The sequence below is a fragment of the Archocentrus centrarchus genome, chromosome 2, assembly GCF_007364275.1.
Source record: "Archocentrus centrarchus isolate MPI-CPG fArcCen1 chromosome 2, fArcCen1, whole genome shotgun sequence".
NCBI classification, from domain to species: Eukaryota; Metazoa; Chordata; class Actinopteri; order Cichliformes; family Cichlidae; genus Archocentrus; species Archocentrus centrarchus.
Genome location: NC_044347.1, coordinates 14,344,136 through 14,356,300, shown reverse-complemented (window position 1 = coordinate 14,356,300; position 12,165 = coordinate 14,344,136). Strand labels below are relative to the sequence as shown.

Here is a 12,165-nt window from a genome sequence, read left to right as displayed (position 1 = left end):
AAGAAAACATAAATACAAGTTAGCACACAGAGTTATTCACTGGAAGCCTTTGAGAATAAAAAGGTTTTGATTCTTTTTTTTTTTTTAACACAGTTTGTAACTGACTCCAGGTCAGCAGGCAGCTTGTTCCAAAGAACAGGACCACAGGAACTGAAAGCACACCTGAATTTAATTCTGGGAACAGTTCAAAGAGCTGCGCCTGATGACCTGAGAGGTCTGATTGGGTGATCAACACTGAGCAATCAGAGATGTGGGTGGTGGTGGTGGTGCATTGAAAGCTTTATCAACTTCCTTTATCAAAATTCCTGCGTGCATGTAAGGGCTCTGGCTCTGAACAAGCTGAAGACGTCCTGCTGATGATTTGATCATCCTGGAGATACAGCGTTACAGCAGTGTTGTTTCATTAGGTTACAGTAGTGTAACCTGGCTGATATGAATGCATACAATTCTACAAAGAAGCTTGGCAGATAATACGGACCTAAACATTTTTGAATTATACTTGGAAACTTCTAATTCGTCAGGTCCACGAAATTAAGATGATTTAAGGTGGGTAAATTATCAAGAAATTCCAGGACTTCTAACAGTGTATACCAAGGCAATAATACTAAAACTAAACTAGAAACTGTATGTTACTGAAATAAAAAAGACTAATGGAAACAATAATGCATGCCTACAAAACTAAAATTTGGTATTAAGGCAGGAAGTGTCCTCAGCTTCAGTCAACAAGCATCAGGAGGCTGTGGAGCATAACTTTAGAGAGACTAGCATGCCTACATGCCATGAAAGTGCTCTGTTTGTATTGCTTAAATTTCTTAAATCTGTCCCAACAAATACCATCCATATTATAATATATACCCACTGGCCACTTTGTTAGGTACCCCTTGCTAGTAACTGTTAGAACCCCTTTCGGCTGCTTCAATTCTTCATGTCAGAGTCAACAAGGTGCTGAAAACGTCCTTGAGAGATTTTGGTCGAGATTCGTCAGCTACACATCCATGATGGGAATCTCTTGTTCCATCATTGAGATCTGGTGACTGTGGAGTACAAAGAACTCACTGTCTTGTTTAAGAAACTAGTTTGAGATGATTTGAGCTTTGTGACATGGTGCATTATCCTGCTGGGAACAGCCATCAGAAGATGGGTACACTGCGGTCATAAAGGGATGGACATAGCAACAATACTCAGGTAGGCTGTGGTGTTTAAATGATGCTAAGGGGCCCAAAGTGTGCCACACCATTATACCACTACAAGCAGCAGCAGCAGTCTGAACCATCACAGTCTGCAGATTATGCAGACTGGGTGGACCGTAAAGCAGAGGAACCAAAATGCAGACGTGGAAGGCAGATGGTTTTAAAAAGAAAAAAGTGAGCTGTTTTATTGGGGTTTTTGCAGAAAATCCAAAAAGGGAACTGAAAACTATAACTACTGGAACATGAAAACACACCAACCAAGTTGTCAACTCGCACCCCATTAGTTAAAATCCCTCCACTTGGTCATGACAACAGCAGCGCTACAAAAAGGAGGAAATTCCCAAACACCAGACCTGCATGTACAAAAACACTCTTCTCCTTTGGCCAGAGAGTACCATCAAACCTACAAAGGCCCACGTATCCAAAGATAGCAGTTTTTCTAATGGTCATTTAGCCTTTTAAACATTAGGTAACACAGGAGTGATAGATGCTGAAAATGTGCATCTGTGTACATATATACTCCCTTAGAAATCAACAATGAATTGCATCCATTAATCACAAATTCTCATTTGTTTCCGCTGAGCTCCTGTGCACTAACTCAGAGGTCATCACTCAATTAGAGTTAATTTATTGAAAAATATCCTTTTGAAAACAGATTAAATTTCTTCCTTTACAGTAAAGTCAAAGTACAGTAAAGGCTTAAAACTTTCCTTTTTGATCAAGCCTATAGTTAGGGCTGAATCAGGTGACCCTGAACCATCCCTTAGTTATGTTGCTATAGGCCTAGTCTGCTGGGGGGTTCCCATAATGCACTGTTTCTTTTCATTCACCTTATTTACTTTGTTTATACTCCGCTTTGCATTTAATCATTAATTGATATTAATCTCTGGCTCTCTTCCACAGCATGTCTTTTTTTCTCTCCCCTCAGCCCAACCGGTCGCAGCAGATGACCCCCCCTCCCTGAGCCTGGTTCTGCTGGAGGTTTCTTCCTGTTAAAAGGGAGTTTTTCCTTCCCACTGTCGCCAAGTGCTTGCTCATAGGGGGTCGTTTTGACTGTTGGGTTTTCTCTGTATTGTTGTAGGGTCTTTACCCACAATATAAAGTGCCTTGAGGCGACTGTTTGTTGTGATTTGGCGCTATATAAATAAAATTGAATTGAATTGAAGTAATTAGAGTCAAATGAAACCCTTTTACAGGATCTCGCCATAAACTTACAGCTGCATAATAATTATCATCTAGGAAATTACAGGGATCCTTTAAAGTCCAAGAAACAATGTGCTGGAATATCACGCAAAGTTCTTAAGCCTTTCCTGTCCTGCTCTCAGCCCAATATTAGAATTCAATGCACTGCAACGCGAACTTTTTTGGCAAAAGTCCAGCTTTTATTCACCTCTGCTGGTGGTCCCTGTGGGCTTAGTTAGAGCCTAAATGCTCTCTCTGTGTCTTTAACCTTGACGCAGCCGGCCCAAGGACGGTGTGGATCTGGTCTTTTATTAAATTAACCACACCTCCCTGATCCGGTGTGCGCGTCGTCCCTCCTCCAGTAGCGTTTAAATGAATCTGTGTGTACATTTTTGCAGCATTTTTTAATTTCAGACAGAAATTGAGTGGGAAGCATCGCCCGAGCCTTCCTGTGTGAATTTGCATTTGCTAGAAAAACTGCCAGCGGTGTAAAGCTGATAAAAGCTTTATAGGAAACAGAGGATTTTATCAGAATGAGGAGCAAAAACTGCGTTACACCTCTCTCAGAGTGGCTGTTTGTCTGGTGGCCGGGGCTTCTGGGAAAAACAGTTTTCTCCTCAGTGCATCATTGTGTTAATTTAATATCCACTCACAGCTTTTTTTTGCTTAGTTTAGATACACAGGAGATCCACTGCCTGCCAGAAATCAATCTCAGTGTCAATGCATAAAGAGGCTGCAAGAGGAGCTGTGATGGAGGATGCACAGAAGTGTTTTTACCTTCCTAGTATCCTAGCAGCGGGAAAAAACAAACCCTGCTGGGCTTTTGAGATTATTTAAACAGCGCATCCTTTTTATTCCTATTTTGTTTGAGTTATTTAAGCTGATCAGGCTTTTTTGCCCTTCACCGTTTCCATCTGGTCACATTGCACCGCCTTGTGAATTCAATTTAAAGTGACCCTAAATATCGAACGTGTCACTGCTGATGCAGCTGCTGAGGTCGCCCTACAGCAAAACTATTTATGATGCAGATGTGTCAGACCTCATGTTTAATTGGCATTGCTTTAAAACGGCACTTCCTAGGTGAGGATGTTGCCCGACTCCTCCCTCCTCAGATCTCTTCCTTGCCTCCTTTGCTCACATCTGTGGTGGGAAGGACTGAGACCTAAGGAGAGGAGCCAACTGTGTGCAAATTTGGAAATGAGAAAGGAGGCTTTACTTTCTAACTGAACCGCATTTTGTTAAACCCTCGTTGATTGAATTTTGTGCTTCGATGCTGCCACCGTATTTTCCTCCTCATGGATGTTTATGGAGGCAGGAGGTCTGCCCACAAATAAAATCATTATGGCAGAATTTTCACCCAATTTCCCACGAGCAGTGTCATAAATATGTGGTGCGGCCGCTCTGTGGGCCACTCTGCTGTTGGTCAGCCAGCTGCAGAGAAGAGCAAAGTTCCAACATACAAAGAGCTGAAATGAAATCGACTGTTGAAAACAATGAAAAGCTTCTACCTTGTGACAGGAGAGTTCTTTCTGGCTCAAAATGACTTGATATCATTCATAAGAGACACCGTATTCTTTCACAAATGTTTGTTGAAGCAGTCTGCATGCCTAGGTGCTTGGTTTTAGTCACCTGTGGCCGTGGAAGTGATTGGAACACCTGAGTTCAATGATTTGGATGGGTGAGTGAATACTTTTGGCAATATCGTGTAAGTTTGACAGATTATAGGCCAACAAGTCATTTACAACAGTTTAAATATGGGAAATAATTTTTGGCAAATCCTGGAAATCACTTTTTTGGGAGATGATCACTTTCTGGCAGGACACTCTGTCCACTTATTCAACCAATCAGCATTCAACTGATGCACGGCATCATCATGCAGCTGGGATTTTGGAGGCCTGTACAGGAGCACGTTGGCAGTGGTTGAAAACTTCTCTTTCTAGACTCTGCATAGACAAACACCCCTGCAAACAGACATGACCACGGTAGCATAAATTAAACACTAGTTCTCAGCCCACCCCTGTGCCACCCTTTTATTTTTTTTAAATCCTTGAAACGCTCGTGTTAGTAGGAACAACAACTGGTCAGGTAGAATCAGGTAATCATAGCAAAGATGTGACTTCAGGCTTTGCAAAAACACCCATGCAGAGGATGCTGAGCACTACCTGCTGAGCTACTTTTGCAGGTTTTTTTTTTTTTCGAACAGCTTTGAAGACACTTGACAGTCCAGTTGTGGCTGTGATGATAAGCGTCACCAGTAACGGATGATTGACTTGTAAGAGCCATAATAGTGTTTCCAAGTAACCGTTTTCAATTATGCGCCTGACAATGCCGCGATGCATTGTTTGAGACACAATAGAGCAGCTCCCACTGGATGAATCCTGCAGACTATAGAGAAATGTGCAATAATTTGGCAAAGCGGCGAAAAGAAAACCCTCAGCTTGTGGGACAAATCATGAACACGGCGACATTAGAGCTGTTAAATAATGATGTGAGGAGAAGTTAAACCTCAGTTTGGTGTGTCGCCGCCGCAGTTTAAACTTTGTGCCTGTCATCAGTGAGAGTGTCCTGCAGCGTGAGGGCGCGTCTCTGTGACTGAGCATCATTAAGCCTGAATACAGAGGAGGAGGAGGAGGAGGAGGAAGAGGAGGAGGGAGTCAGGGCTGACGATCACAGAGGGGAAGTGCCGACTGCAGATCTCCCGGGGATAAAGAAGTAGCAAAAACAGGAGATTATTAAAAATAATAAGGCCCTCCTCTGCCTTGCTCTAATGACGCAGTCATATTACAGCTCTGGCAGTGGAAATACTTGAGCTGACGAGGGACCTCAACTCATCTACTTTTGTTTACTGTTGTTTGGAAATGAGGAGGAAATGATCTGTTGTGGTGTGGGAGGGAACTGTTTGAGGTACAGATTGCAGGACTAAGAGAGGACGGCAGGATCAGAAAAGCTCCAGAGGGTTAATTAGCCTCAGATACTGTACATAAAGTCAAACTGAATCAGGGCAGCCCTCCGTCAGTGCGTCCAACCTTACTTAATTCCATTAGTTAAAACTAGTGAATCAAAGCCCAGCTGTGAACCTTAAATTAAGATGAGACTCTATTAACAGATTAGACTGTCTACAACATCAGGCCTGGAAGGTGGTTAGCTCCAATAATTATCCTCAATCTGATGACTTGGCAGTCAACTTGACACAAAGTGCTTCCCTCCAATCCACTTTAGAGCACAAACACAAATCTCCATCCTGCTAAGTGGTGTCAATAAACACAATCTAGCGCAAAGGGGAGATTAATCCGTGGCTGTGAGGACGTTAACGAGCATCAGCCCGGCGTTAAATACACCAAGCGGCAGACTCAGAGAGGGGTGAGTCAAAATTTGAGGGAGGCTGTTGTGTCGATGCAGTAGCTGCTCTTTGTGTTATTACAGTGAGTAAGCCACTCTCGGGATGGCTCGTGGCTCAGTGATGGCGTGAAAACGTGAACGCTGGTGCCCTCTAGTATTCAAAAGAGTGACACGCAGGGATGTGAAGCAGGAAGCCGATTGTGTTATGACAGAGAAGGAGGTGTTTTTGGAGAACTAAACACAGAAAACCTGAACAACGGGGTCAGAGTTCAGCCTTAAATACCCTTAAAAAATGCCACAAAAGTAGATAAAAGACAGGGAATTGTTAATTAATCTCAAAATGCATGCTTATGTAATTACTTTTGTTGGAAAACTGGAGAAGACGTTGCATGATACCTGCTGATGGATCCCAGGGCTGGAGTATCCTCATAACTAAAAATGTCTCATTTGGATTCATCACTCCATCAGACCTGTTGCCACCTGTTTCAGTCCAGGCCTTTTCTCCCTGTTTCCCTTCCTTAAGAATGGCTTCTTGACAGCCACCCTTCCACTGAGACCATTTCTGATGAGGCTTCAGTGAACAGTAGCTGGATCATCTGAAGGTCCAGATGCATCTCTCAGGTCCTGTGTCAGGATTATTTTTTTCCTGTTTCCTAAGGACATGACTTTCATCTGCTGTAGATAGTTTTTTTAGACCTGTCACTTCTTCTTTTGTCCAGTTTCCTGGACACAAGCTCTTTGGGAATCACCTTGTTGGTACAAAAATACAATTTTATGTCTGTCAAACTTTATCTGGCGTTTTTACAAGTTCAACTAAAGAAATGGGAACAAATGGTGTGTTTTTTTGACAGGTTGCTAGTAACAAAGTGCCTATACTACAACACTGGTTCATCCCTTGAGTTGGGCGCCTTTCTTATGCTTGAATGATGTTAAATATTCCTCTAAAAAGGGTTGGGTAAAAGGACTGGACTGAAAATGAGTGAAAAAGCAGCCAATGTGCAAACAAAATCTTGGGAAGACCTTCAGAGAGCCTTGAGAACTATTGCTCAAGAGCACTTTAAAAAATTCCAAGAAAGTCTGGCTGCTTGGAAACAAAATATAAAGAAATGAGGGGTGGCTCATGACTTTTGCACAGTACTGTATCTACTGCTACAGTGGTGGATGCTCAGATGGCCAAAGTTTCAGATAGAGAGGCAACCGTCCAGCCTTCAGCCTGCTCCGAACGCTCTCTTTCAAACTGTTTTTTTTCTACTCTTGGATCTGTGTGATGTCACAGAGAGGGAATATCCTTAATATGAGACATCTCAGGCATGGAAGGGCCACCCAGCTGCTGTTCATGCCTTTGGTTTGTGAGAGGCAGCCAATCAGCTTAAAAGGACTGTGGCCTTAAAGAGGGAAGAGCTAAAACTGCTTGTTTCACATGAACTGAGAAGCTGCAGCATAAAAAAAAAAAAAAAAAAAGGCTGCTTCCTTTGGAAAAGGGAAAAGAGAAACAGGGCAGACTGGAATCATCAGTAGAGTAAGTGCACTTTTGCTGTGAACAGTTGGTACTGATTTTTATGGAAGCTTGTTTCCGCCACTAAAAAAAAAGCCTTTGTTGCCATCCATAAGTCAAATTTCAGGTTGTTAACTCAGAAATTTGACTTTCAACAAGTTATTTTCCCAATTTTGAGTTATTGTCTCATGAGACTCTCATGAGAGTGTCGGTCAGACATAGTGCGCTACATGTGTATCACAGGAAATGTCACTGAAATAGAAAAAAAGAGACTAGAACTACATATTTGGGGGATTTTGCACGTTATGTTCAGTTGTGGGACTTTCTTCCTCATGGGTATTTTATCTTGAAACACTAGCACAGCTAGCTGTATAAACTTGCTATTTGCACCACTGGATCAATTCTACTGTTTGACGATGATGCAGAAATGTTGTTGCTCCTCAGAAAAAGAAAACACACCTCTTTTATTTGTTATAGGATTGCAGCCCTTCTTCAATAACAGCTTCTTCTTTGCTCCCGCTGACAGAGGTGAAACGAATTGTTTCAGCCACTCTTCTTGAGAGAGATTTTTCATTAAGCAACCAGACTCCACAGGAAGGAGAAGAGGACGGTTTCTATCAGAGGCTGCAGAGCCAAGGGCATTTACAGGAGACCGTGTGGTGGAGAGACTCTTGTGTGAGTGATGAGTCTGCCTGAGGACAAAGGGCCAATGTTCTCAGGCCCTGGGATCAGCTTTAATGTGGCAAAGTGCTCTGGAGACAGAATCAAGCTCTGAAGCTCATTCCTGCTCATATATCGTCTTTATCAGTGGGCCTCCTGTGCAGCGGTGGAGGGCTGGGATCTGTTTGTCTGGCTTTTGATGGCACCTAAATCATTAATATTATCTGGTGGAGCCAACAGAGTGGGATGAGGTTGTTTGCTATTTTTGATCTGGGGAAAACCTGCAAAGGCAGAGAATATAACTGAAGACTGGAGACAACGTCCTTTTTAGACTGGGAACTTCTGAAGTCTACATTTAAATCTAGTACCACATGAAATGGAAGGGGGGGGGGGCTCCTACTGCAGAGAAACACCTCACCCGGGGGGCATCCTAGTCAAATGCCCAAACCATTAGTGGTGTGCAATACTGCAAGATTTGGTATTGATCCGACACCAAGTAAATACAGGGCCAGTATCGCTGACACTGATACCGATACCGATACCAATACTTTTTAATAATTATGAAGAATTTTCATGACGTTTAAGTTTTTTGTGATTTTTTTCTTTTGGATCATTAATTAGTTAAAACCCAGGATAGAATTGGGCAAAGTTTATAGGTAAATATAAAATACTTTATCAAAATAAAAGTTTTTGTTCTGAAACAATAGAACAGCAACAAAACAATTTTCCCCATACACTGTGATGTCTGTTTTTTCTTAAATAAAGTGTACAAAATGATCACTCAAGAACAAATTAAAAAAATATTTTCAGTTAGAGTATTCAGAAAGTATAATACAAAATGTAATAAAAAAAATATCCCTTCATTCACTAATTTTCTGGATTTTTTCTTAACTAAACAAGCTGTACAAAATTATCACTCCACAATGTTATAAAACATTTAAAGAAAATTCCTTTTTCCCCCCCAAGTAAAATATGTTACGTGTCATGTGAAGGTATAACATTCAAACACTGTGGGGAGGGAGGGAGCAAAGTGTGCGTGCTCTGTACTGTGACAGGAGCAGCACTTAAACAGTCAGCTTGCATCTTTGATGAAACCACAGCACTGCATAAAGGAGAGAAACTGAAGCTGAAGTATCGATCTCAATATCAATACCGCTGGTATTGATATTATCGATATGTGGATCAATCTGCCCACCACTACAATCCATCTCAATTGGCTGCTTTCAGTGTGGAGGAGTAGCAGCTCTACTCTGATTCTCTCCAGAACGACCGCTGTCTTCATCCTATCTCTAAAGGATAGCCCAGCCATATCATAAGTATTTTTTAGGACTCTTCAGTACAATATTATATACTACTCTTTTATTTTTTTAAATTACTGACCTTTAATACAGCCTTAAGAGCATACCATTTTGAATTTGGTACATAAAATAATAATAATAATAATAATAATAATAATAATAATAATAATAGCGTTTAAAAATATGTATATTTTGTAAAGTTTAAAAAAAAAATCGTTATTCTTGTGTTGCAATAGCAGTCTCCGTCCACTTGGGGCCACAGTCGCCTCCTGGAAGCTGCTGACTCCGCACTAGAAGAATTCCACCGCACCCGGAAGCGTTCTGGCTGCTATTCATTCAGGCTGCAGCGATTTTAGGCAGTCTTCGCTGATCTTTCCGTCTCTGTCGGGCGGCTGATATACTTCTCCGTAGATAGATAGAAGGAGAGCAAGCATGGCTGGTCGGCTGCCGGCTTGTGTTGTTGACTGCGGTACGGGGTGAGTAGAAAAAAAATAAAAATAAAATAAAAGGCTAGTTGGCGTTAGCCTGTTATTCATTGACCACATAAGCGGCTGTCAAACTTCCAGCTAACGCCCTGCTCAGCCTGAAAGCTCTGGGTGTCTACTCCGCTGCTCCTCCGCGCCTCGTTATTATTCCCAGGTTGTCGGTAAAGTCCGCGCTAATGCTGCAAATCCAGCCAAAGTTTTCAGCTGCTCTGTTCTGAATGCTTTTTTATTCTCGCCGCTGCTTTATCGTAGCTGCTGCTGCTAGCCGCTGAAGCTAATGTTACTTCCTGGAGAGAGCAACCCTCATATCATCCAGTTTAGTCACTGAGCCTCTCTGTCCGCTGCAGCCGGGACAAAGCGCCTTATATTCCCGTTTTTCTTCCCTTTTTAGGTACACGAAGCTCGGATATGCAGGAAACACAGAACCACAGTTCATCATACCTTCATGTAAGTTAACAGAAAAAGCCCCAAATACCAATAAAGCTTCATTATATTAACAAGAACTGGTTTTTACCACAAAGCAAAGATAAACAGATGAATGTGTTTACATGTTATGTTGCTGTTACAGAGATTATTTATTAGTAAACCTGTAAAGTTACATAAAAATCATCAGTTTAATGCAGTTTACTTCAGGATGACAGCTTCAGGACGATTTCCTTTTGCCTCAGACAGATAACAGAGCAGTTAAACACGTTTACATGAGGCCTGCATCATATTTTGATCACTACATGAATAGCAAGTTTTTTCCTGGCTCAATCTGCCTTTAGGGGGTTGATGATATTTGTAAAGAAGTGGGTTAGAGGTACTTTAAAGAGAACCGACCTGATATATTCATGATATTTCTGGACTTTGATTGATTTTTAAAAAAAAAAATCCATTTAAAAAAAAAAAAAAAAGATTTACAAGATTGCAGTGGAACCTGCTATGATGTATCGTTTGGAGACAGAGGCACAGACAAAAAGTCAGGAGGCTGAGCTGGAGGTGGCAGAGCTGAACATGTTGAAATTTTCATTGGGAGTGACCAGGATGGACAGGATTAGGAATACATCACAAGGACAGCTCAGGTTGAGATGGTTTGGAGATAAAGCAAGAGAGGCAAGACTGAGAGGAAGGAGCTGCCAGACAGGAGGAAAAGACTAAGGCCACAGAGAAGATTCATGGATACAGTGAAGGAGGACATGCAGAGGGTTGGTGAGATGGAAGAAGATGATCCACTGTGGCGACCCAGTAAAGGGAGCAGCCACCAGAAAAAGTAGTAGTCCACCTGGACTGAAATGTGCTGTATAAATAAAGTTTTTGTATGCTTTATGACGTGTTTCAGAGTTCCACATTAGGATCATTGTCTTAAACCGTGTGTGTGTGTGTGTGTGTGTGTGTGTGTGTACGTGGTTCATCTGCAGGTATTGCCATCAAAGAATCAGCCAAGGTCGGAGACCAGGCCCAGCGTAGGATGATGAAGGGTGTCGATGATTTGGACTTTTTCATTGGGGATGAAGCCATTGAAAAACCGTCATATGCAACGAAGGTAGATGGACGCCGACGGGGAGCTGAGCCAGATTTCTGTTTGAGGAGGGGGTTGACATTAACACAGTTTTCTCTCTATGTCCGCAGTGGCCCATCCGTCATGGGATTGTGGAAGACTGGGACCTGATGGAGAGGTTTATGGAACAGGTCATCTTCAAGTATCTGCGGGCAGAACCTGAAGACCATTACTTCCTTTTAGTAAGTCCTTTAATGGGAGTTACCACTGAGCAGCAGGCAGGGTTCCTTCTTTGCTTTGCTTGAGAAAGAAAGTGGGACTGTTGTTGACACCCAATGCAAACATTTGGCAACTGTAGCTTGGAGTGCAAAACATAAATGTGCTCAGAAGAGACCAAAAAGGCTGAAACTGTGTCAAAAATTGTTAAACGTTTTTCCATTAAACTGACAGTTTAGTCACTAATTAGACTACAAGTAAGTCCTTCCACCCGTTATATTCCAGTGTGATTCTACCTCCTATAATTTTGATTTGATTATTGCTGAAACTTTGCTAAATTTAAGTCTTGTATCTCACTGTTGGTTGCTGGTTGTCGAGTATTTGCTTGTTTCCAACCTGTTTGTGCCAGCCGCTACATTGGCATACAGCCTGATATTCCTGCTCCGTTTGGTTAAAAACCCACATTTCTGTTGCAGACTTGGGCGAGCTGCTCAGGTCGGCCCAACTAGTATATTTGCTGACTCATTTTAACATTTTTCAAAAAATTTTTATCCTTCTGATAGAACAACAATCTTACCTCAAAGACCTCATAGTACCATATCACCCCAATAGAGCACTTCGCTCTCAGACTGCTGGCTTACTTGTGGTTCCTAGGATACTTAAGAGTAGAATGGGAGGCAGAGCCTTCAGCTTTCAGGCCCCTCTTCTGTGGAACCAGCTCCCAGTTTGGATTCAGGACATAGACACTCTCTCTATTTTCAAGATTAGGCTTAAAACTTTCCTTTATGATAAAGTTTATAGTTAGGGCTGGATCAGGTGA

At 42.0% G+C, this 12,165-nt stretch overlaps 1 protein-coding gene across 1 annotated transcript in view; it reads left to right on the top strand.

The window, feature by feature from the left end:
• Positions 1 to 9,476: 9,476 nt before the first annotated feature.
• Positions 9,477 to 12,165, top strand: part of LOC115794979 (actin-related protein 3) — a 12,404-nt gene continuing 9,715 nt past the window's right edge. Inside the window, exons 1-4 of the mRNA XM_030750709.1 lie at positions 9,477 to 9,640; positions 10,041 to 10,096; positions 11,050 to 11,174; positions 11,261 to 11,371. Coding sequence (XP_030606569.1) covers positions 9,597 to 9,640; positions 10,041 to 10,096; positions 11,050 to 11,174; positions 11,261 to 11,371 — 336 coding nt within the window. The 5' untranslated portion in view covers positions 9,477 to 9,596. The remainder of the gene's footprint in view (positions 9,641 to 10,040; positions 10,097 to 11,049; positions 11,175 to 11,260; positions 11,372 to 12,165) is intronic.